Source organism: Mytilus galloprovincialis, chromosome 3 (assembly GCF_965363235.1).
Source record: "Mytilus galloprovincialis chromosome 3, xbMytGall1.hap1.1, whole genome shotgun sequence".
Classification (NCBI taxonomy): Eukaryota; Metazoa; Mollusca; class Bivalvia; order Mytilida; family Mytilidae; genus Mytilus; species Mytilus galloprovincialis.
Genome location: NC_134840.1, coordinates 95,991,150 through 96,019,126, shown reverse-complemented (window position 1 = coordinate 96,019,126; position 27,977 = coordinate 95,991,150). Strand labels below are relative to the sequence as shown.

At 32.7% G+C, this 27,977-nt stretch overlaps 1 protein-coding gene across 1 annotated transcript; it reads right to left on the bottom strand.

Annotated features, from left to right (window-relative positions):
- Window positions 1–412: 412 nt before the first annotated feature.
- LOC143066851 (proprotein convertase subtilisin/kexin type 6-like) lies at window positions 413–27,771 on the bottom strand. The gene is made up of 13 exons (XM_076239663.1): window positions 27,535–27,771; window positions 25,070–25,180; window positions 23,381–23,461; window positions 19,954–20,082; window positions 19,673–19,737; window positions 19,159–19,247; window positions 13,632–13,804; window positions 11,663–11,866; window positions 11,251–11,354; window positions 5,945–6,054; window positions 4,154–4,271; window positions 1,040–1,344; window positions 413–480 (listed from the first exon to the last, which is right to left on the bottom strand). Exons 1-13 carry the CDS (start codon window positions 27,733–27,735, stop codon window positions 413–415), a joined length of 1,758 nt encoding a protein of 585 aa, XP_076095778.1. The 5' UTR covers window positions 27,736–27,771.
- Window positions 27,772–27,977: the final 206 nt, after the last annotated feature.

Below are 27,977 nucleotides of genomic sequence, written 5' to 3'. Positions count from 1 at the left end.
TTCAGGATATACCTAGTTTCTTTGAAGTTAAACTTTAGGTAAAATATTTAGAAAGCTGTGAAAATTGCAAAATTTGGTTGAACAGATAGGGACTTTTAATTGGTGGTGTGACCCCTTTATAGCTGATGTGTTTCCGTCGATTTTAGTTTGAAACCCGTTTTTTTTCTCTCAATCGATTTATGACTTTTGAACAGCGGTATACAACTATTGACTTTATTATTCAGAACATTGATAATCCTTTATATTAGTATGTCTGTAAGTTATGAAATTATAAAAAAACCCACAAACAAACAAACAAACAAGAAAACAGGTCGCAAATTATTTAGATAACAACAATTGAGGTTTAAACGAATGAATATAAAAGCTGAAAAAAAGTGAATGAAAAATTGTAGGCTGTTTTTATATATGACTGTCAAAACTCACGTGTTATTGGATTGTGTGATGTACCATAAAATGTTATAGACCAGGAAACTAGCAATACTACAAACAAAATATGTATTATAACTATAATATTTAAATTTTGATAAGATTATTGAGTAATTTTTTTTAACTTTTGAATATCAGTATTTCAAAAGTCAATAACACCACAAATTAACCAAAACCTATGTTTACAACAAATGGTTTTAACAATGCAAAAACAAACACCTTTTTGTATTGTGTACGTACGTTATGCGCAGGTACAAATGCTTATTTATTCAAAGCTCGATCAATATGGAATAAACAAAATGATTGTTGATATTTGTAGAACTAACAATTAATTTAAAACAGTGCATTTCAATACAACATGGAAATTAAACACTTCAAATTAATTTTAAAGGAAAGGATACCAATATTTTAATAATCATTATCAATATATGAACAACTGAAGAGTTCGAAACAGATTGATCCTCACAAGGATATATCGAATGCATCTTTGCATTAAGCTTTAGTGAGAACGCCTAGTGAGAAGTCATGAAAGCTTTGAATGAATTATTATATAAGTATCAACACATCTGTAATCTTATTATCAGACACAATTTATTGACGGAGTCTAACTTACCAATAGAATTTCCCTTATATGAACCAACTTTAAGTCGCCAGGTACCAACAGGGTTTTCCCACCAGAAATGAACTGACATGAATCTCCACATTAACGATCCTCTTCTCTTGTATTTAATGGCATCTTCATACCGGAAATGAAGTAAATTACTTTCAGTTCCGCTTGGAGAAACAAGATTTAGTTCTGTGACACCACGATATTGACTGTAGGAGAAATCTATTTGAACTGTAACGTGTTCTAAGAAACGAGTTTCACTATCAATCCCTGAAAAGGTTATTGTGTCTGACGACAATAAACTGGTAGAACTAAAATAAAAGAAGTAATTCATACATGAATAATTTGCACAATTTCCTAATTCAACAACCTTACTACAATGATTCGTTCTACCATTGCCAATAATCTCATCTTAACTACCAGGCTTAAAGTTTTTACGCCAGCATTGCTATGTACAGAATAATCACTAGTGACGCTCGAATAAAACAATTAAACTAGAGGCTCTCAAGAGCCGGTGTCGCTCATCTTGGTCTATGTGCATATTAAACAATGGACACAGATAAATTCATGACAAAATTGTGTTTTGGTGATAATGATGTGTTTGTAGATCTTACTTTACTGGAAATTTTCTTGCTACAATTATCTCTATCTATAATGAACTTGGCCCAGTAATTACAGTGGAAAATATATTCTAAAAATTTACAAAAATTTATGAAAATTTATGAAAATTGTTAAAAAAAATGACTATAAAGGGCAATAACTCCTTAAGGGGTAAACTGACAATTTTGGTCATTTGACTTATTTGTAGATCTTACTTTGCTGAACATTATTGCTGTTTACAGTTTATCTCTATCTATTATAATATTCAAGATAATAACCAAAAACTGCAAAATTTCCTTAAAATTACTAATTCTGAGGCAGCAACCCAACAACAGGTTGTCTGTTTTGTCTGAAAAATTCAGGGCAGAAAGATCTTGACCTAATAAAAAATTTATTCTTTGTCAGATTTGCTCTTATGCTTTGGTTTCAGAGATATAAGCCAAAATCTACATTTCACCCCTATGTACTATTTTTAGCCATGGCGGCCATCTTGGTTGGTTGGCAGGGTCACGCCACACATTTGTAAAACTAGATACCCAAATGATGATTGTGGCCAAGTTTGGTTAACTTTGGCCCAGTAGTTTCAGAGAAGAAGATTTTTTAAAAGAATACTAAAATTTTAGAAAAATGGTTAAAAATTGACTATAAAGGGCAATAACTCCTTAATGGGTAAACTGACAATTTTGGTCATGTTGACTTATTTTTAGATCTTACTTTGCTGAACATTATTCATGTTTACAGTTTATCTCTATCTATAATAATATTCAAGATAATAAGCAAAAACTGCAAAATGTCCTTAAAATTACTAATTCAGGGGCAGCAACCCAACAACGGGTTGTCCGATTTGTCTGAAAATTTCAGGGCAGATAGATCTTGACCTAATAGATTATTTTACCCCCACATCAGATTTGCTCTAAATGCTTTGGTTTTAGAGTTATAAGCCAAAATCTATATGTTACCCCTATGTTCTAATTTTAGCCATGGCGGCCATCTTGGTTGGTTGGCAGGGTCACGCCACACATTTTTAAAATTCGATACCCCAATGATGATTGTGGCCAAGTTTGGATTAATTTGGCCAAGTAATTACAGAGGAGAAGATTTTTGTAAAAGATTACTAAGATTTACGAAAAATGGTTAAAAATTGACTACAAAGGGCAATAACTCCTAAAGGGGTCAACTGACCATTTCGGTCATGTTGACTTATTTGTAAATCTTACTTTGCTGAACATTATTGCTGTTTACAGTTTATCTCTATCTATAATAATAATCAAGATAATAACCAAAAACAGTAAAATTTCCTTAAAATTACCAATTTAGGGGCAGCAACCCAACAACGGGTTATCCGATTCATCTAAAAATTTTAGGGCAGATAGATCTTGACCTGATCAACAATTGTACCCCATGTCAGATTTGCTCTAAATGCTTTGTTTTTGAGTTATAAGCCAAAAACTGCATTTTACCCCTATGTTCTATTTTTAGCCATGGCGGCCATCTTGGTTGGTTGGCCGGGTCATCGGACACATTTTTTAAACTAAATACCCCTATGATGATTGTGGCCAAGTTTGGTTTAATTTGGCCCAGTAGTTTCAGAGGAGAAGATTTTTGTAAAAGCTAACGACGACGGACGACGGACGCCGGACGCAAAGTGATGGGAAAAGCTCACTTGGCCCTTCGGGCCAGGTGAGCTAAAAAGACAAATAAAGTACGAAATTTAAGTAATTTGAGGACCAAACATTCCAGCAGCGGTGTGTGTCAAAGTCTTGTATGTGTCATTAAGTCTCCTCTTGTTTATAGTTGTCTCATTGACAATCATACCACATCTTCTTTTTTTCATATTAGGCCTGTATTGTATCAAAGGGAATCGGGTTAATACTGTCGAACCCTGGCATCGGAGTTTTGTCCTCATGGGTTATGTACATTAACGCAAGTGAAACTCTGATAGGGCGGCAGAAGTCCAGGGAATTACTCTCCTTTCTTCTTAATGGACATGCCTCCCAGAAATCGGTTTGCACGGCAATACGGACGTTGATCGCGCTATGCACCGCGGCTCTTGTGGTGTCCAGAGCACTCCAAATCTCTCCTATTGTATTTATGAAAATCCTTTAAGCATTTTGAAAATGTAAGTTTTGAAAATTGTTATTCAACATAAGTATGACTATATCAATAATAATTCATGTCAACACTCACAAAAAAATGCCGACTACTGGTCTTGAACGAAATATTGTTTTATTATTTTATATGCCACGGAAACAGTTTTAATAACTTGTGCAAGATTTATATTTCCAAATATGGGCAGTTTAACAAGTCAATTATTAATAGATGTTGAACTTCGACAAATGCCGAGTATTTTGTATATGTCAAATGGTGAAGTCATGTAGAAATTTGATGATTAAATCTTAGATATTATACAGATACGATTATGAATGAATATTAAAAACAAATAGTTTCCGAGTTCTGTATAGTTGTTGATATATATTGGAAAGTCTTATTACAAGACAAAAAAAGACAGTGTATACCTACATAAAAGGGAACCTAGTACGAGTTGTAAAGATGTGTTGTACTGGAACAGTGGTCCATGATTTAGCTTTACTGACCATGGTTTTCGCATCCATTAGACCATACCCAAGGACTTGGCTAACTGCAAAATATATCAACGAGTTTTGAAATATTAAATTTCAAACATATTCATATTTACAATAATTGTATTTTTTCATAGTAAAAAACTATGACAGGTATGTGTTCAACAGAGGACGACGGATTCGTTTCATTTGTTGTAACCCCAATCAAGTCCACTTTTTATCAAGTGTGACTTACTGAATCAGATTGTTCACCGTTATAGTTATGACGTGAGCAACGTATTTGGTAACAGAAGGGCGTAAGATATCAGAGGGAGAGTTAAAGTCATAGATATTGGTAACTCTAGACGAATTTTTGATTTCTCTCCCGGTGCACCTGAGATCACCATCAATTTTATGTTGCATTCGTGTTGCTTAGTCTTTACTTTTCTATGTCGTGTTTCATGTACATTGGTTTGTCGTTTTGTGATTTTTCGTTTTTTGATTCCAGATGCAGGGGCACCCGTCCTGTAGCTCATGCAAGTACGAATTCTCAAGGTTTAAGTCTAATTCGATAGCCTACATTCGCGAAAAGAAGAAAGGGATAGTGGTAACGACAATTGGAACATATCCGTCGGCATCTGCAGATATTGTGAATTGTGAATTTTCCAATTCTAAGTAGCAACATTCCAGCAGCACCTGCATACGGTTGATATATCTCCCAATTGATACGATATTCCCGTGCTTGCATTTCCTATCATGATTTTCTTGATAGAGGGTTGTTGATCACAATGAAGCTATTAAACCAAGAGTTCCAAAGGGTAAAGTTTAAATCATCCCTTCGTAAATTTGACGGACGCCATCACGAGTTGGTTGACCTCTATGGAATAACCGTTTCCTAGATGATATCGGATATGTTCCTTACGTCGTAACTACAACATGTACACTCCCCTTCCTTTCATGAATGTGACCTACCGATTTTGTTATCACAGAAGCAACACGACGGGTGCCACATGTGTAGCAGGATCTGCTCACACTTCCGGAGCACCTGAGATCACCCCTAGTTTTTTGTGGGGTTCGTGTTGCTTATTCTTTAGTTTTCTATGTTGTGTCTTGTGTAATACTGTTTGTCTGTTTGTCTCTCTTCATTTTTAGCCATGGCGTTGTCAGTTTATTTTCGATTTATGAGTTTGACTTTCCCTCTGGTATTTTTCGTCCCTCTTGTAGAGACAAGACGCCATCTATACCGAAACTTTAAGTTAAATGATAATGCCAGCTTTTATATACGCATGTAATAACGTTGTTGATGAGGTCTACAGTTGTGTCCCATGGGAATGAAACTTGTTTATATAAAGTACATCCTCCAAACGTAACTAATATGTTGTCAGTCATGAAAATAAGAACCTTGATTATGCTAGTCTCATAGATTTTTCTGTTTGAATCTGAAGGGTATTTTTTATGCACGATTAATCGGTCTATAAAAGAAGATACTTGTATCTTTATTGGTCTTTGACCTATAAAGGATAGAAGTTTTAAAAAATCGAAAACAAATGGACAGGCTGTAGACAAAAGTCATACCACTAATTTAAAAATAAAAGACGGAAGATTGACGAATATATCAACCTATATGCCGTAAAACCAGTGTGTAAATCTATAAATGGAGTTTTTATCGGGAATACAATGATTATATTAATCATGAATATACTTGGTAATAAAAAAACAAATAATACAAAGGAGATTATAAACAACAACTCACATTCCTTGTTTGCTCCGTTAACTGACCAGTCAGAATACGTGTCATTAAATCCTTTCCTTGATGATGTAAGGACTATCAAATGTTGCACGTCTCTCCATGTAAGATTAGGACTGTAAAGGTAAAAAAAGTCAATATCACGTGCACTTCATGATGTAACTATCATTTGTTCTTACAATTGAAATATCGTTGTTTGCTCGTAACTTATCAGTATGAAATTATTATGTATTTGTTCAATGCTTTGCACGAAAACCCACAGGATCTTCAAGAATTTGTTACTATCTATATACCGGAAGCGTACTGTAATAAAAAAAAAAGGAATGATTTTAACATCGACAAATGTAGAAACTACAGTTACTAAAACATATTGGAAAAGAGATTCGACAAAGCTGCCGCCGTTCTGTTGACCGTTTTTTTTTTCAGGAGCTACGACACATACATCATGTGAACATTGTAAAAACAACCTAAATACTCACATATTCAGACATGCTATTCTATAGCATTAACATTTCTTGAATGAAAAATGTGGAATCAAAATAGTGAACCAGGTTTTCACATGATGATAATCATTCTCATTGTGTCTTTCACAATAAAAGTCCTTGAAAGGATTTAACATCATGTTATTCCCCCATCATAAGAATCAGTAAAACAAGTTAATTCATCAAAAATACCATTCGTAAAGGTGTATACGCTAGAAGCAGGTTTTGCCTCCGAAAGACTAATAAATAAAGGCAACTGTATTATATCATGGTTCAATATTCATCAATTGATTAATCCACACTAAATCCGGCTTACAAACTAAACGAAAGTGAAACGCATCAACTTTTAAGAGGAACACAACGGAACAACAGAAACACTGAACGGCAACAGATTCAAACGCTAACTTACATAGAAACGGATTACCATAAATTAGGATATTTTGGTTTATTTGATACATTTGTACCACAAATGAAATCCAAAATTTAATACACGAAAATAAAGCAAACGCTAATTATTAAAACGCCAAAATCGCGTACGGGTACGACCCTATGATAGTATTATTTGTTAGGGTATACTTTTTATACTACTTATTCATCTTCATATTTTCTTCAATTTAATGCATGGCCAAATCAGCAAATAAATACCTTGTACAATTTTAAGGCAATATTATACAGTTTTTACTTAGTTGTCAATTTTCTGACATTGTTATGAAAAAAGTAGAATAACAAAATACTGAACTCCGCTGAAAATTCAAAACGAAAAGTCCCGAATCAAATGACAAAATCAAATGATTTAACACATCAGCCGAATGGACAACGACTGTTGTAATCCTGACTTGTTACAGGCATTTTCAAATGTAGTAAATGGTTGATTGAACCTGGTTGATCAATTTATTTGGCAATCGTTAATGGCAGTCAGCAGGGTATAAGAACAGCAGTTGTTCTACCTGTTAGTCCATGTTCACACCAAACGCCATGTACAGTAAACATGTTTACTATTAGTTTAACGAAATGTACAGTGGTTTTGCATTAAATTTGTTCACATCTATACCTTTTGTAATTTCCTGTACATAAGATCTGTTCAAACTTGTAAACTAAATGCCATTTAAATTTTCATTACGAAGAACCGAATGCAGTTTTTGGACAACTATCTAGCAGTTAGGGAATGATCATTTAACTTCCAAAAGGGGTGGGTTGGGAAGGGGAATGGATTTTTAGTTTACATGTGAGTTACACTGACACAACACCGAGTAAATGCCAATGTGTACACGGCCTTAGTCAAATGCGTTTTGTTAAAATATACTTTTTTACTCTTTTGGTCTTTTTGGAAAATGTTGGTTGTGCTGTATTTAGACCCCTCTACAAAGATTTTTTGTTTACATGCACACGTTTAAAAATTCCGGTTTTTATCCAACGCAATCATAGGTTTGAACTTTGTTTTCAATTTAGACTTGTTTATATTTATTTCGATTGGGCTTTTATTATATTTCTCTCCGGTTCATTTTAACCGTTCATTCTATTTCCACTCTTTACAATTCAAGAGTGTATTATAAATTGAGGTAAATTAAATGGCCTTCCAATACTTTTTCCATCCCTAACATCATCAAAGAGACATAAATTGTCGAAATCCGGATATGGTGTTAAAAAAAAACAAATTAAGCACCTCATGTTTGTGGTTTACAATCTTTGCCGCAAGTTTATTGTTTTGTATTAATTTGATATTAATTTCCATTTTGTAACATCTTTGTGATCAATTTATTTGGCAATCGTTAATGGCAGTCAGCATCAGTTTTCGACCTGTTAGTCAAATGCGTTTTGTAAAAATATACCTTTTCAATCGTTTTGTAAAAATATACCTTTTCAATCTTCAGTGCTGTACAACTTTGTACCTTTTTCACTTTCGATCTTTTATATCTGGGCGTTATGTATTCGGGTTTAGTTTTCTGTAATTAGTTAATACTTCAGTTTCTTTATGTATATCTCTTTCATATTCATTTGATAAAATTTACTGTTTGCAATAGCATGAATTGTTCTATATAATAAGAATGTTCTTATCCCGGGCATAAAAACAATGCCGTATTTGGCGAAACCTTTTCAACTTTTGATCTTCAGTGTTGTACAACTTTGTACTTTTTTCACTTTCGATCTTTTATATCTGGGCGTCACTTGTAAGTCTTGTGTGGACAAGGCGCGTTTTTGGCGTATTGAATTTTAAACCTGATGCTTTTTGTTATCTATTAATCATGTTTTTCTTTGTCTAATATGTTCTATTAATTTGTATTGTAGTCCTGTAATATTATGTTGTCATTTCAATGTTATATTTAACTTTGCCATTAAAGTGCGAGGTTTGGCATGCCACAAAACCAGTTCAACCCACCACTTTTATTCCCCCTTTAAAAGTGTCCTGTACCAAGTCAGGAAGATGGCCATTGTTATATTATTGTTCGTTTCTGTGTGTGTTGCATTTTAACGTTGAGTCGTTTGTGTTTTCTCTTATATTTGAGAAATTGAGATAAGACGTGGCACGGTACTTGTCTATCCCAAATTCATGTATTTGGTTTTCATGTTATATTTGTTATTCTCGTGGTGTTTTGTCTGATGCTTGGTCCGTTTCTGTGTGTGTTACGTTTCGGTGTTATGTCGTTGTTCTCCTCTTATATTTAATGCGTTTCCCTCGGTTTTAGTTTGTTACCCCGATTTTGTTTTTTGTCCATGGATTTATGAGTTTTGAACAGCGGTATACTACTGTTGCCTTTATTTGGTCTTTTTTGGAAAATGATATTTGTGCTGAATTTAGACTCCTCTTTAATGTGAATTAAAAGAAGTATTTGATACAATAAAATAAATACTTAAAAGAGTGACGAAAGATACCAGACGGCAATCAAACTCATAAATCGAAAATAAACTGACAACGCCATGACATACTTCATGTGTACTAAAATAATTACTTACTATAATAAAAATGAAATGCTTAATTTGTATTTAAAGAATTACGTAGTATACATGAAAAAACATACTAAATACTTATTCAAAGAACTACTTAAGATATATTGAAATGTTACTTGCATTTACTTTCTTTGTAATTACTTACTATTACTTGGAAGTACTAGTATTTACTGAATTTTTTACTAACAATTTATACTTGTGTTTTACTTGTTTTAAATGAAATCTAGTAATTTATTTTTTTGAGTGTACTACTAGAGGCATAAGGACTAAATAAACTCATCACATATAACAGGACTAAATTTTATATATACGCCAGACGCGCGTTTCGTCTACAAAAGACTCATCAGTGACGCTCGAATCCAAAAAAGTTCTAGTTTGAGAAATGCAAGGGTATTTTGTCAATGAATGGGTAAATAATGGCAAATATGAGTTCAAAAACCAAACTTAAATACATTCCTTTCAAGGGAAAACCGAAAAACGACGCCAAAATTTCACAATTACGGTACTTGATAACAACTGCCATTTTACTGACTTGGAACAAGATATAAAAAGAAAAACATGGTAGGTTGAACCTGGTTTTATGGTTTTGAATCAGTAACGTTCGTTTCAAACAGGTGAAATATCCAAATACAGTACAATGTTGTACCCACAATTCTTAAGGAGAAGCTTTATCATCGTGTGACTATGTAGGGGTTGTTTGTGCTGTTTAATGTGCTGTCGTATGTTTTTTTTACGTGTTCGTTTTTATTTTGTGGTTAATCCCCAGGTCTTGTTGACATGAACATTAATCATATAGTCTTTTTTGTTTATAGATTAACTGTTTGCAAGAGTACGAATTATATCATAAATACTACGGATTTTCATGTCCGATGTATAGATAAAATATACCGTGTTTGGCACAAAATTTTGGAAATTTTGGTCATCGGTGTACTTGTTTGGCTTTCTCTACTATTTTGATCTGGGCGTTGCTGGTGGGACTTATGTAGACAAAGCGTAGGTATGGTGTATAAGATTGTAGGACTGGTACCTTTGATAAAAATTAGCATGTCGAAATGTCCTATTGTAATGTTTATTTGTGTATATCTCTGTCCGTAATGTTCTTGCATTTATTTGTACTGTAGTTTTGTAATGTACTGTTATCATTTTAGTGTTATATTTAACAATACCATAAAAGAGGGAGGTTCTACTAGCTGCAAAACCTGGTTACATGAGCATCAATAAGGGGTCCTCAAAAGGAGCAAGAACAGTTAACCATTCAAATGCACCACAGTTTATCCCCGATATGCTTGGTGTGTTGCTCAATCATTGGTTTTCTTTGTCCTTTTCGCCGATTTCATCTTAATTGTCAATCTGAATATTTATTTTCTATTTGTACATTACTAAACATTACTTTATTGTAATTGTTTGTATTCTTGTTTTTCATATTTGCTAAAGTGCTTTGTCTATATGCCTTTTTGTGCTTCTTTATTACATATTTGTTTATTTTCTAGTGATGCCTAGTATGTCTGTTTTTTTTAACACATCGTTGTCGATATAATGGAATTTGATTCAACTGTCATTCAGGTGAGAGGTTTAGCTAGCTATAAAACCAGGTTTAATCCACCATTGTCTTCATAAGAAAAATGACTGTACCAAGTCAGATATATGCCAGTTGTTATCCATTCATTTGATGTGTTTGAGCTTTTGAGCTATCAAAGTTCAGTATTATTAAGATTTTTCTTTTAACGTAGTTTATTTTCCTGCAAAAATATTGTCTAAACTATTATTTTGAAGTGACACCAATATAATCAACGAATATTTACCCGATTTACAATTTGAATAACAGTAGACGATACAATGAATTATTTTATATGACCTTATTATGCAGACACCCTGTACACTTACTTTGCTTGCAGAGCAAGAGCTATTATCCCAGATGCTATTGGTGCTGAGAACGATGTTCCCTGGGTACCATTGGTAAGACACTCATCGGTAGTTGAAGTAGTAGTCTGAGAAAAAAAAACCACATATGAGAATCAATGATTTTAATGCAAATTAAAGTCACAGATACAAAGGTATATATCATTGTTCATCAAACATTTGTCAAATGTTCAATGTTTCTTGCTGTGAACAGTGGAATACTGTATTGTGTTTAAATTATGTCACTACCATAGAATATATAAAGTAATTCGTTTATAAAATATAAATTCTTAAATTTGACCGGAAAAAATATTTAACATGTTATCTTAACTATACATGTATCTAGTATGTACTTATATGTTATCGGAATAATAAAAGTGTGTACTGTGATACTCACTAAATATCTATCTTCCTCGCTACCACCATATGTTGCAGCCAAAGCAGGAGCACATACTTCAGAGTACCATGCATTTTGTCCCAGTTGTACGCTAGTTATAGCCACAGTATAAATACTGTTGACGTATCCATCAGCATTACAATTGTCATCTGTCATGCCATTTCCAGATGCAAATATAAATATGACGCCTTTACCATTCCTACCCTGCTCAGAAAATGAATTGAATTATAGAAAACATACCTGAAGTAGATTTTAATTTGATAGAAATGTATATATTATGTGAACCCATTACAAAATTTGGTAGGTAAAGTTCAAATGAAGATATTGTTTTTCATTTCTTTTGTGATATCGTTCGTGAAAGTTGTCTATTTTTCGAAATTTTTATTGACTTCGCATTTTGAGGTTATATTTTTATTGATACTTCTCAATTTTTTTTTCAAATACGATATGACTATGATGACAAAACTTTACTGAAAAAAATATACAAAAGTACATATTTTTTTCGACACTATACCTAATCAAAGAATATAATGTATCAACAAAATATAAAACGATTGTAATCAATTTCATTCTTTACTATTTTAATAATTGAACATACAACGTAATTCTTTTTTAATAAGTCACTTATTTATGTATGTTTTAGTTGATGTTTTATGTCGCACCGTCCGTTATTATTGATAATATATAAAAGAGGGACGAAAGATACCAGAGGGACAGTTAAACTCATAAATCGAAATTAAACTGACAACGTCATCGATAAAAATGAAAAAGACAAACAGACGAACAATAGTACACATGACACAACATATCTAAAGAATAAGCAACACAAACCCCACCAAAAACTGGGGGTGATCTCAGGTAATATACACGAAAAAAAAAGCTAAGAACCCCACGTTTTTTTGAATTGACAAATATTACTATAAGGGTCGTGGGATCCCAGAACAAATGGTGGTGTACCCTGTTAGGACATAACATTAGCTTTGAGAAAAGCAAAAGATATTGCAACAAAAACGATAATTTAATATATAGATTGTCCCTGAACCACAAGCTCAGTTTAAACACCAAAACATGTCCAATTTAAGTATAGACCTTCTGGGTTCGTTTTGTCATTTCACTTAGAAAACGTCCATTGTCATTTTGTTAACGATATCAATCGCTCAATATTCAATAGTGGATGAAACAACCCTGCGTCTCATCCCTCCATTTAGTCGTCAGTCGTGGTATTTGCTGTCATTCCTTGTAGAATGCTGCTTCCAACTTTTTAGATTTTTTTACTGGTGGTTCGGCTGTCTGTTTCAGACGGCATAATATGTCACGAATATGCTCCATCGTATTCAAATCCGGGCTCAAGGGAGGCCATGGAAGAGCAGTTACTGCTTCGCCTTGAAGAAATGCGGTAACCGCCCTTGAACGATGCGGCCTAGCGTTGTCATCCATAAACACAATCTTGCAGCTAATGGGTTTTTATCAAAATCGGTACAACTACTGGCTGGGGAACTTCTCTGATGTATTGGTCTTCATTAAGGTTTCCTCGTATAGTCACCAAGTCCAATTTGCTGTCATGAGAGCTGCACCCCATACGATCACAGAACCTCCACAGTAAGGGACAGTTGCTTGGATGTTCCTTGGGAATAACATTTTCAAATCGCCGGACTTAAATTATCAAATTTGAAGCGTGGGGAAACTACATTTTGAACGGTGACACCTGTATGGTCACATCTTTTTAAAGGAACATTGATCTTGTTGAAATCAATATTTATTTTCAAATTAACATAGTTGGTATGAAACTATAAGGCAATACATCTGGGGGTGCTTATAACTTTTTTGAGTGTATATATAGGTTTTGTGCTTACCATATAAACGAACCGTTTTCAATCATTTTAGAGAACTTAGCACTATATAATGTAATATACATTAACTCAAAGTGAGAACTACGCCAAAAGTGTAAACAGCCATAGCCTAAACTTACATTTTGAACTCCTGCTTTCAAAGCTTCTTTTGTAAGAGTACCAGGTCCACCAAATCCGTAGCCATCTGTAAGGCCCCAGCTATTGGAGTATATGTCTATTTCATTTAAATGATGATTGAGAGCTTGTGCTTCCTCTGAATCTGTTAATCCACGACTGCCAAGTAAACGTACGCCTAAAATAACTGGTAAACATCACTATACGTTTGGTTTAAGACAATTGTCATATAAAACCAAGAGGAGTAAAACCTACAAGTTTTCCAATGTACATCTTTTGACCTCTTGTAATTTTAGATATTTTTCGAAAATGTGTTTGTGTTAAAGACAGACAGTTTTATTGTAATCAATAGTCGAACATTCTTGTTCAGTTGATATTACGTTAAACAGAAATCGTCCTAATGCAAATGAGTATTAATATATTCTATCTTTCTAGTTGAAAATAAACCAATAAGGACTATTTAATATTCATTGACAAAACCCCTACAAAGGGACTAAAATTCATATTTAATTTTGTATTTTGTATTTGAATATTCAAACTTCTATAGATCATATCTGTCATATATATGTAAAGTTCAGAATTGAAATGGAGAATATGTCAAGGAGTACAAAGTCAAACAGTTTCATTGGGTGGACGTTTATATGATGTAGCTTATATTACGTTGATTTACTGAAAACAAAACACAAAAAACAATAATGACATAGATTTTGACGAACGTAATCAATGCATCATTCACAATTTGGTAAATTATTAAGTCAGAGATTTCGTTGCCATAAATTACCTAAAATGTTAACTAAATTCTTTAAAGATACAAAGATTTTATTGTTAATTTGACTCTACCTGTAGACCTGTACCTGTAATATTGTACTAAAAGCGCGGAAATAATATGTGATCCGTATTAACTCATCGAACCTTTAAACATAGTAACTTAATTTTGCGTAAGACAGACATCGACCTAATGCAAATAAAATTTAATACAACCTATGTTTTGGTTGAAAATGAATCGATAGGAACTATTTAAAATTTATTTGATATAAAACTCTACAAAGTGACCAAAATGAACTGAACACAAATGATCGACTAGTCATCTTTTTCTCTAACTGTTTATGACGTCTTTACACTAAATGGATGTTAGATGAATGATAATTTAGTTTAAGATGCCTGTTTTTTTTAATAATTGTTATCGACTTTGAACTAGCTGTCAGTAACTGCGAATACTCTCAGATCTGTACGTATTGTCTTTTTGTTGTTGGGATGTAGAAGTACCCGGCCACATCCACTTGTATTTGTAGTATTTGTATTTTTATCCATCTGATGAATTCAGCCTTTTTCAAATGATTGTTATAGTTCGTTTTAATAGTGTACTGGTACACCACTGGTCCAAATTAGGGGGTCGGGAACCCGCTTACATGGTCAAGTAACTTTAATCCCGCCACATTCTGTATGCATGTGCATGTCACAAGCCAGGAGCCTCTAATTCAGCGGTTGTCGTTTATTTATGTGTTAATTATTTTGTTTTTCGTTCATTTTTTTGTACATAACTATTGCTGTTATTTTCCTAGGTTGAATTGTTTTACATTGTCATTTCGGTGCCTTTTATAGCTGACTATGCGGTATGGGCTTTGCTCATTGTTGAAGCTCATACGATGACATAAAGTTGTTAATTTCTGTGTCATTTGGTCGCTTGTGGAGAGTTGTCTCATTGGAATTCATACCACATCTTCTTTTTTGTATCATAAGTTAATGGTATCCTACCAATGTTCTAATTAGATCTATCAATATACTTTACATTGGCGCATTGTCATCAGCAAATTAAAACATAACTAAATTTGTATTCTTTTCATATCGACACATCCACGTTTATTTTTTTTTTCTATAAAGATGTTAACTCTTAACTATCACACTGCCTGTTGATACATTTATTATTGGCTTTGTGCAAGTTATGAAATGGAGAATGGAAACGGGGAATGTGCCAAAGAGACAACAACCCAACCAAAGAGCAGATGTCAGCCGAAGGCCACCAATGAATCTTCAATGCAGCGATATAATCCCGCAACCGAAGGCATGCTTCAGCTGGCCCCTTAACAAAAACGTATACTAGTTCAGTGATAATGGACGTCATACTAAACTCCGAAATATATAAAAGAAACTAAATATAAGAATAACGCAAGACTAATAAAGGCAAAAGACTCCTGACTTGCACGCCTACTTTGACTGTCCATGACGTTAAAATTCTACATCCTTAGGACGTGTTTCAGTTGATGTTAGTCTCGGATGCATGATATTTTATAATTATTGGTTTTGGCCTTTAACTAGCTGTTTGTAACTGCAAGTAATCTTTAATCGTACTTTCTTGTTAATTTGACCTGTTGATACTATTTGTAATGATTTTTTTGTTACTTAATGTTGACTTATTCAGGGTAATATGTCTTCCTTATACCAGTATTTGGTATGACTACATTTTAATGGTAGAGTTTACAACACAATTAGTTTCTTTTACCGGTGTATATTTTTGTAATGGTGGGTTTTTAATCAGGCTTATCGTTTTTTTTAATTGTATAATATCTCTAATGTACTAATGTTACCTTTTTACTCCTCCTTATTTTATTTTATTTTATTGATTTTGTATTTACATTGTATCATATATCAATTCTTTTCGTTCAGTGTATGTTCATATTTGTTAATTTGTCTTTTAATTGAGTTACGTCATTTGAATTAATATTTTGTATAGTGTGTCTTTCTATTTTGTAATGTTACACTATTCATGCTATTGTTTCAGATAAGGATGAAGGTTTGTATTCGAATTAGTCTATTTACCGGATTTGTTATCTTGTTATCTCATAAGCACCACGACGGGTGCCACATGTGGAGCAGGATCTGCTTACCCTTCCGGAGCACCTGAGATCACCCCTAGTTTTTTTTATTGGGGTTCGTGTTGTTTATTCTTTGGTTTTCTATGTTGTGTCATGTGTACATTTGTTTGTCTGTTTGTCATTTTAATTTTTAGCCATGGCGTTGTCAGTTTATTTTCGATTTATGAGTTTGACTGTCCCTCTGATATATTTCGTCCCTCTTTTTTACCTGTTAAAACATTAAAAACCGCTACATTTGTTTGCATTTGTCCTATGCCAGGAATCTGATGTCGTTTTTTGATGTGGGGTCATAAACCAGGTTCAACCCATCATTTTATCTTAACATGTCCTGTACCAAGTCAAGAAAATGGCAGTTGTTATCTTATAGTTCGTTTTTGTGTGTGTTGAATTGTCGTTTTGGTTTTTTGTTGCACTTTAATGTTTCTGTTGTTTCGTTGTTTTCTTATATTTGATGTGTTTGCCTCAGTTTAAGTTTGTAACCCTGATTTATTTTTTTCGTTCAATTGATTTACGACTTTCGAACAGCGGCATACTATTGTCGCCTTTAATCATAAGTGTTTCTCGTTTCTCGCTTTTTACATAGATCAGACCGTTAGTTTTCTCATTTGTATGGTTTTACACTAGTCATTTTTGGGGCCCTTTATAGCTTGCTGTTCGGTGCTTGCCAAGTCTCCGTGTTAAAGGCCGTACTTTGACCTATAATGGTTTACTTCTACAACTTGTGACTTGGATGGAGAGTTGTCTCATTGGCACTCATACAACATCTTCTTATACTTAATAATAGATATAGTTGAATATAGCATAAATAAAGGCAACAGTAGTATACCGTTGTTCAAAACTCATAAATCCATGGACAAAAAACAAAATCGGGGTAACAAACTAAAACCGAGGGAAACGCATTAAATATAAGAGAACAACGACACAACACTAAAATGTAACACACACAGAAACGGACCAAGCATCAGACAAAATCCCACGAGAATAACAAATATAACATCAAAACCAAATACATGAATTTGGGATAGACAAGTCCATGACACGTCTTATCGAAATGTGAAATTACACTCAAAAATAGGAGAAAACAAACGACGCAACGTTAAAATGTAACACACACAGAAACGAACAATAATATAACAATGGCCATATTCCTGACTTGGTACAAGACACAAAAAATTTTAAAGGAAAAAATGGTGGGTTGAACCTGGTTTTGTGGCATGCCAAACCTCGCACTTTAATGGCTATGTTAAATATAACATTGAAATGACAACATAATATTACAGGAATACAATACAAATAAATAGGAGAACGTATTACACAAAGAAACACATGATTAATGGATCACAAAAAACATCAGGTTTAAAATTCAATACGCAAAAAACGCGCCTCGTCCACATAAGACTCACCAGTGACGCCAAGATATAAAAGATCGAAAGTGAAAAAAAGTACAAAGTTGTACAACACTGAAGATCAAAAGTTGAAAAAGGTTGTGTCAAATACGGCTATGTTTTTATGCTTGGGATAAGAACATCCTTATTATTTAGAACAATTAATGTTATTGCAAACAGTAAATTTTATCAAATGAATATAACAGATATACATAATGAAACTGAAGTATTAACTCATTACAGAAAACAAACACCAATACATAATGCAAAGACCAACACAGAATAGACACACCCGACTCAGTCCAGGCCTCAACGCAGTAAATCATAAAAATGACGTCACATACGATGGCGAAAAGGCACAAAAATTACGTCACATTTGAATATATGAAATTTCTGAAACAGCAGAAAAATGACGTCATATATGAAAAACTATATCTCAAAAGTAAGATAGAATTAGGATTGAATAAAGATTATAATAGAACTAAATACTGATATTGCATTTAAACACAATGCATATTGCAATACTTATTAATATCAATTAACTATAGTATATATATGTCCAGTTTGTTATGAATCCAACTTGAAACGTAAATTATCGTACAGATTACGTTGACCAAAATTAAATCTAACATAACATTTGGATTTCCCTGAGTTGTGTGCCACTGATGAGTTTTATTTGTAAACGAAACGCATGTCTGATGTTTAAAATTACATGTGTACGGCTTATACCTTTGATATGTTTTTATTGTAGAACTTCGATATCACGTATTATTTCAAACATTGTATATAAAAATAGGAAGATGTGGTATGAATTTCAATGAGACCACTATCCAACAAATATCAAATCAATTGGATGTAAGAAACCATAGGCGACATTACGGCGTTCAACAAACGTAAAATTCCTATACCGTACAATCGGCTATAAAAAAAACTCAGACATGAACATTTTAAATAATTATGGTTCTTTTAAGAACTTTGGCAATCATAGAAATAAGTCATGATCAAAAGTGTTGAATGCCCTAAACCTAAATAATATTATTTCACTGAATCCTGCTTAACTGAGTTTCTATCTATTGCATGTATCGTGAAAACGATTGTTATTTGTTTACTTATGATATTCTACTTTTCGACAAAATTCCTATATAGAATCTCGTCAATAAAAGAATCACCGAAAACTTTGTTTGGCCTGTTTGGTTATTCAGAAATAATTGAAATCCATGCAGTGTTTTATTAAAAATAAGATACAAACATGACTAAGGGGAGACTAAACTTACCAACTATAGAAGAATGATGTGCTACACCAACAATACACTCGTTGTTGTCTTTTTCTGCTGCTATAAGTCCTGCAACTTTTGTTCCATGACTAAAAATATATAATTAAATCTATAATAAAATTAAGAATGGAACTGGAAATATGTCTCAGAGAAAATTCCCCGACTAATGTTCAGATAATAGCCGAAGGCCACTAATGGGTCTTCAACAGAGAGAGAAAATACGGCACATGAAGGCATGCGTCAGCTGGTCGTTAAACTTGGACTAGTTCAGTGAAAATGAACGTCATACTTAACTTTAAATCTTATAAATAAATTAAAAAACAAAATAAATTAAACCAGGTATCGTATATGTATTATCCAATACAAATAAAAACTATAAAAAAAAGCAATGTGTTATAATTTTCACCAGAACAGACATTTAATTAATGTTTTGCTGTTGTATTAGAAATAAGATTCACCATCAGTGTCATTTGAACTAGCTTCATATAAACTATGTATACTTATAAATATTCACCTGCTTCCATATGGAGGCATAGGATTGTAATCATCATCTACGTAGTCATAATCGTTTACTGTGTCCTGAAATATAACAGTGGTTAGATGATAAATCTTAAATGTGAGTTGTAATGACTTTTACAATCAATTCATATATGTTTGAGACAGGTGCCACAATTGATAATTCTCAGTTAACATGCATAAAGCATCGGTTGTCAAAATTGTTGATACACTATATGATGACTTGCACTTTTATTCCTAATTGACAGAGTAAATATAAAATAAATATGAGTAACTTACTACATTTGAAACAAGATCTAGATGATCGGTCTGTACACCATCGTCGATGACAGCAATCTTTATGCCACGTCCGGTGTAACCATAATTCCAAGCTTCATTTATCTGCATTGAAGGGGAGATTTCACCATTCTGAAAATAGATTATATGCTTCTTTTGGTTTTCCTTAACAAATTCCATGATACATCTGTATAAAAGGAGATAAAAAAAAAGAATATGAAACATACACTTTGAAATTTTATTTTCTGTATTTATCTTTAAAAACGCAGGATTTACTGATAATTGAGTATGTGATCAGCTTATGACCAAACATATTCTTTGTCTTTGTTGACATATTTGCTTGTTTTTGTAGATGAAAATGCCTGTAGCAAGTCAGTAATATGGAAGTTGTTGTCAATCACTTGATGTGTTTTATGGTATGATATTGGTTGTAAATATTTGATATTTATCATTAAATGCATTTTTGTTAAATTTTTTTTGTTTTTTTGTTTGTTATTTAATTGGTACAGTTTTTCATTTAAAATCATATTTGTTCATTCATATTTTTTTTTTTTGAATCGTTTAGTTTTTCATTTAAATGCATTTTTGTTATTCAAACGGTACAATTTGTCATTCAAATGCAATATGATTTATTTTATTAAATTGGTATAGTAGTTTTATTTTTATTTATATGCAATAATTGCATTATGGGAAATTCTTTGAAGTCATGAGGTCAAAATTACAGCAACCTTTGTGATTGGTCGGTAAAAAAAACCGCGTCAGAGTATCGCCCCTCTAACTGAATCTGGCGTTCGTGTGAGTCCTGCACTGGCTGGTAATGCAAATAATGGACAGGTCAATGCGAGTGACAAGTAATAATTATTAATTTGACACACAACCTGTTCCTGGATAGAAACAGATGCCTGCGTGCATGACAAAAACGCCTCCAATGAACAAGATACATGTAATTATGACGTTCTTCGAGTCTATATCATGTTTTGCTTTTCTTCATCCTCAGAAGCCTTCTTTTTATGTTTGCCTTCCTGCAACGTCTCTGACTGGATCAAGAAAAGTAAAAAATGATACAGTATCAGAGAACGTCATTATTACATGTATCTGGAATTAGAGGAGGAGGGCCGGGTGGGGTAGGGTCAATAGTCGTGTATCTTTTTTTATTTTAATGTGTAGACTGTGAGGGAGTTTCTTCAGAAAGGATTTATATTGAAGGCCTTTTTTCCATGCATGTATGCCTCAGTTTCTATACTTGAACAGGTTGTGTGTCAAATTAATCATTATTACTGGTCGCTCACATGTTTGTTTCTATCTGGCCATTATTGGTATTAGCAGCTAGTGCACGAACAGTGCACATTACAAAGGTTGTTGTAAATTTGACCATAATGTAATTATTGCATTTAAATAAAAGAATAAATACTAAACCAATTGAATAAAAATATTGCATTAAAATGACAAGTTTTACCAATTGAATGACAAATTATACCATTTGAATAAAAAAATATTGCATCTAAATGAAGAAATATACCATTTAAATGAAGAAATATACCATTTAAATAAAAAAAAAATATCCTATTTAAATAAAGAAATATACCAAATTGAATTGAATAAAACATATTGAAATTGAATGACAAATTATACCATTTGAATAAAAAAAATATTGCATCCAAATGAAAAATATCAATTTTTTGCAACCAATACCATGACACATGTTTTATCTTCTGATTTTGCCATTTGCTAAGTGACTTAACGTTAAGGATTTGTTTTCAGAGTTCAGTATTTTTGTTATTTGACTTCTTTCTTTTTAAAATGAATAGCATTTCAAAAGTCACACAACTTGAATTAAGTTCCTTTAAAATTTCATTTTTTAATGGTTTATTTATGAAAAGTATCAAACTGTTTGTGCATTATTCAAATTGAGCTATTGGCAATCAATTATTTGGCTTTGAGCATTCCCAATGAAGGTAAATCAATAACAGCGATTCGGACGCATAAAAACATAAAACGTGTTGTTTTCGAGTTTTTCAGCACTAAGTCGATACCTATCCTGATGAACTATCAGTCTCCGGGAGCAAAACATAAAGTAGTATACCGCTGTTCGAAAATCATAAATCGATTGAGAGAAAACAAATCCAGGTTACAAACTAAAACCGAAGGAAAGTCATCACCTATAAGAGGAAAACAACGAAACAACAGAAACACTAAGGTGCAACAAAAACCCAACGACAATGTAACACACAAACGAATTATATGATAACAACTGTATTTTTCGGACTTGATACAGGACATTTAAAGAACAAGATGTGGGTTAAATATGGTTTCTATGCCAATGTTAAATATAACACTAAAATGACAACATCAACTGATAGGACTACAATACAAATAACTGCAAGTACTAAGTGATATGAGCTCAGTAATTAGTACTTCGATACTGACAGGATTTATAACAATCATTTCTTTACATTTTGCATTTTAAAATTTTGAAGATATAAAACAAATAAGGATTCAACTCCCTCAGGCAAAGTTGACTTTATATGGATTTAGCTGTTTTTCATGAACGTTTTGGTCATATAGCTTAAATGTTTTGGTTCTTGTAAATCATTGTCATTCAAATATTTGACTTCGTTCCTACTGAAGGTAAATTAAGAAAAGCACCTCGGACGTTTGGAATTATATTGCGTTGTTTTCATTTTAACAGCACTGGGTCAATACCTCTGCTGTTGAACTATCAGTCCACAAAAGGATTGACCTTAAATCGATTTGACTATATTTTACGTTCTGTTTGGTCATGATATAACTCTTTAAATGTTTCGGATTTGGCCATCGAATATTTAGCTATGGTCGTTCAAGAATGTTAATCCAGAAAAGTCCTTCTGACGCCTGAAATTATATAACATGTCGTTTTCTTTTTTTCATAATTTTACTTCAAGAAGTATATAAATTCACAATAACTCCTGACTCTCGTTTTCCAGTACTGAACATTAATTCTATCATATTCTTTAAAACCTAAATATAAAGAGAAGATGTGGTATAATTGTCAATGAGACAACTATCAACAAGAGACCAAATGTCACAGAAACGAACAACTATAGGTCACCGTCCAGCCTTCAACAATGAGCAATGCTCATACCGAGAGTGTTTTTTTAATAAAGTGTGAATTGCTAAATTTTTACTAAAGTTTGAATTGCTAATTTTTCAAAAACATACATGTTAATGTGTTGTTTGATAAACAATACAGATAGTTTAAATTTAAGTTTGACGCAAAAGGCTTACTAATATCTATGATAGAGGACGAGGAGCATTTCTAGATGAAAAACTGATATACTAAATATTATCTTCCTACGCTTTAACTGCTGGCTTGGTTGGAATAACATTGACTTAAACGGGATACAAAATTGTCTTATTGTTTAGCTTGTTTTTTACAAAGAAAATGACTTACCAAGTGCCATAGTTTATACCATTCCGGATCGGCAGTTTTCAGCACTCTCGGTTGACGTACTTCCTGCTGGATAAACTCTACCTACCATGTTATAAAAACAAAATGAAAGAAAAGCAACTAAATTATTCCCTTAGAGGTATGTTATATCAATGCAGCAATACATGTCGTTGATACATCTTCTTAGGCAAAGATAGCCTTATTTGACACAACTTTTTTTAGGAAATTTGGATCACCAAAATGAATGCTTTTCAACTTTGTACTTGTTTGGATTCTTTATCATTTGATCTAAGCGTCACTGATCAGTCTTATGTATACGAAATGCACGCCTTTCGTATTAGATAATAAGCCTGGTACCTTTGATAACTATTAGCATGTCGAAATGTACTATTGTGTTGTTTATTCAGGTATTTCTCTGTCCTGAATGTTCTTGTATTCATTTGTTTTGTAGTTTTGTCTTGTAATGTTATCATTTTAGTGTTATATTTGACATAAACACTTGAGGTTTGGCTAGCAACAAAATCAGGTTCACCCCATCCTTTTTTTCTTAAAATGTCATGTACCAAGTCAAGAAAATGGCAGTTGTTGTCTTATAATTCGTTTCTGTGTGTGTTGTATTGTTGTTTGTTTTTGTTGCACTTAAGTGATTCTGTTGTTCCGATGTTTCATAGTTTTCCTCTTATGTGTTTACTTCGGTTTTAGTTTGTAACCCGGATTTTTTTTCTCTCAATCGATTTATGACTTTCGAACAGCGATATACTACTGTTCCCTTTATCTACCTCCGAAATACCACCAAAAAATATGATGTGTGAAGAACATACACGTTATCGGGGTTTTCTCAACTGTATCAACAAAGCAATTAAATTTCTAACTTCAGATATATTTAACATCTGAATAACTTAATGCATTACTACAAAATTATATTACAGTTTGACTAGTTAAGTGAACATCTCGTACTAAAATTGATATAAAAGATAGGAGAACGACACCAACAAATAACTGCTAGTATGCCATGATGAAATAACATAAAAGAACAAAAAGAAAAACCAGTTAACAGATAGAACATTAAAGACGGAGTAACAGGAATCCGATCAAATACTGGCTGTTTAGTATACCGGAAAGGAAACCAGATTCATGTCCACATGTGCATACTGCGGCTAGCGTCGTGTGCTTTATTTGTATTACGAAATTGTTTCCTATCGTGCTTTATGCTTAATAAAGGGAAAACACAACACAAACAAGTTAACATACAAAAACTGAAAGTAAGTATGTTGTATCTGAAGCTCTAAACTGCATTAAACCCGAAAGTTTGATTTGGACCAATGTGTTCATCACAGCATTAAACCAGGAGGTTTAGCTGGGGAATTAAAATGTGGTCATCCGTATTATCTCAAATCTCAATCTCATTTGACAGGATGGAAAAGCCGGCCTGTTGTGCAGAGTGCATACAAAGTGCAGCTCACGATCACTTAACGTTGCATTGACTGGTTGTGCCAAAATACTGTACTCACCGAATTTCAAGGGAACAATTAACCTCACGTCAAACAGACGAATTAATGAGAGATATCACAAATATGATTGGAACTACACAATACGACTTAATTCAATAATTTTGTGACTACTTTTGTTTAACATTTTGTATAATTCATTGATAAACTAAAGATTAAACAAATGGTAAAATAAATATATCACCTCGGTATCAAGTCGAATCTTCCCTATTCCTGTGTCTTCTACTTGCTTGTTAACTTTTCTAGTCACACGATCCATATCAAATATATAGTAGAAGTTGTCACCAATCTGAAACTATGGTGCGAATGTGAAAGTTAAAATGCAGTTAAAATCTCAAATACTCATAACATGTAAAGTACTAGTTTACTAGTGTTATGTCGTTACAAGTACACACGACAAGCAGATTCTATAACTCCTAAAGTATTGATAGTGTTATGTCGTTACAAGTATACACGACAAGCAGATTCTATAACTTCTTAAGTATTGATGATTTATATATTAACTAATAAATAAAAAATAAAAAAGAGATCGTTTTTGGTAATCTCATAGTGTTATGTGTCCAAAATTGTCATAAAAATAAATAGAGATACAATTGAGAATGTAAATGGGGAGTATGTCAAAGAGACAACAACACAATCAAAGAGTAGACAACAGTCAAAGCCTTCAATAGGTCTTCACCTCAGCGTGCAATTTCGGCTCCCGGAGGTCGTCCTCAGCTGGCCCCTAAATAAAATATATGAAAATCAAGTACAATCCCTCACATTAGCTATAACTATATATTCCCATACACATGCAAAATGATATCTCCGTATACATCTAAATTACAATATTTCTACACCAAATGTAAATACAGGATATATTTCTAAAACATCACTGTTTTTACAGAAGTGGTCTTACTTTAGAAAAGATGATGCGTTATTAAATTATTAAGTTGCTTGTCTATTGAAAAAAAAAGTACAAAGAGTTACTCTGTACGTTAATTTGATTCCTTTGTAACTTTGAATGCTAGGGACAAATATTAATGAAATGCGCTTTTAAACTTTAATTTAATTGTTTCCCCTATTTCCAAATAAAAAAAAATATTATTAGATTCACACGACGAGATAACTGATTATATTGTGTTATATCATGCTGAATTTTAATCCAATTTTGCTTTAAAATTTTGTGTTATCATATATTTATTAATATGTTTGAAATGCTTTAAATGACACAAACCTCTGAAATAAAGACAACTTCCCATTCTTGTGGAAAACATTTGTATATTTATCGTTCCCATTTAGTACCTAATATATACACGATTCAACGCTATGTCGTGAAACAAACTGGATAGCAACCATTTAACCGTTTTAAAAAGGCAGGAAGGTAAATGATAACGTTCTTCACAAAGTAAAGATGCATTGCCCTTCCTCACCTATAACGATATTTAAAAAGTAAATCACAAAAATACTGAACTCCGAGGACAATTCAATCGGAAAGTTACTAGTCAAAATGGCAAAATCAAATGACAAAACAAATCAAACGAATGAACAACAGCTGTCATATTCCTGACTTGGAACAGGCATTTTCAAATGTAAAAAATTGTGGATCGAACCTGGTTTTATAGCGCCTAACCTTACTTGTATGGCAGTCTCATCAAATTCCGTTCTATTTACAACGATGCGTGAACAAAACAGACATACTGAATAATATAGTGAAAATATGGGTACAGCAGTCAGCACTGTGTTACAATCTCAAAACAATTTGGTTTTACAAATAAGCACAACAGCATCTATCAAATTAAAAAACACATTCATTGTTTCGCGTGTCTGACGTCACAAAATGTAAACGTCGCATAGAAAGAAATTTTGTCGTTCAATGTTTATTTAAAAAAATCACATGGGGAATGGTTGTTAACAGGGTTAAAACATCAAAAGTTATGTTAGAATTAACTTCAGAAATAGACCGAGATTTAAAATTGTGCAGATGTTCTTTAGAATTTTTAAGAATCCACATACGGTTAATTTCACTACGCGAGTAAAATAATTTTGTCGTTTGTCGTTCAAAGTATTTTCAAATTTATAATAGAACAATACCATAATGACATATAATAAAACAATAACATAATGACGGGATCTTTTAAATTACAGAATCACGTTAAGTTTCAGTATGTCTCTTTTTATTTCTAAATGAAAATTGTTTCTAAAAATGTATTCAGTCCCTTTTCTACAATTAGATGCATAAACAAACTGTGAAAGAATAACTTCGAAATTATATTGATGAATAATATGATATGAATGATTCGCAAATACTTTAAAAGTACTAAACCTGTGAATTAAACCCATGAGTGTTACGCATACACTCTGTGGATCATGTTGTTAACGTTAATTATCATTTTCTATCTTCCTATATTAACTTAGTTCATGTGTATTGTACTAATCATTCAAAGTATTTTTTATTAAATTTAAAAGCCTGCTCTGTACTGTTATTTGAGGTTTAACCCGTATCAACAACCGATATTGTAAATGTGTATGGATACTATCGAGAACCCATTTAATAATTAATTATAAAATGTTGACAAGTCAAAGGAAATTAAAAAAAAACTGAAAAATCCACAGGGACTAAACGGACAATAAAACGTAATATAAAATATTTCAAGCATCCAAACATACCCGTCGGCGAAATGAATATCCTGCATGATTCAAACAGAATCGTTCAACAAAACCCTCTATTCTCGTGGTGTTCACTATAATACGACCGGTGTACTCTACGTTATTGATAAACTTTAACTGATCAATTTGTTCTGCACGGAGACTGGATGGGGTAATTTGTTTTGTGTATTCTTGTTTGTGTATCAATGCACATAGAATCATGTCGTAAAACTGTAAACATATTAACAATTCAAAATATTTCATTTCACGTCCTTTTTGTTCAAATGATAAAATTACTTATGCCGTCAATATTAAATAATGATGAACCAATCCTGACTGTTTTGTATTATTTTGAAATATATCCAATGGAAATAGTTTTTAAATGTCTCAATTCGTCATCTATATTTCGTAACCGCGACGGAATTTTGTAGCAACGTAAAAATTTAAAAGAATAAATCAGGAAG

Bases quoted from the DNA above. Each gene is read 5' to 3' on its own strand.
- LOC143066851 (XM_076239663.1), bottom strand. From the start codon at position 27,735: ATGATTCTATGTGCATTGATACACAAACAAGAATACACAAAACAAATT. The intron at 19,738-19,953 runs GTAAGTTACTCA...GTTATATTTCAG, and splicing joins TAGATCTTGTTTCAAATGTA to GACACAGTAAACGATTATGA. The intron at 481-1,039 runs GTAAGTTAGACT...TTTTGTTTGTAG, and splicing joins ATATAAGGGAAATTCTATTG to TATTGCTAGTTTCCTGGTCT.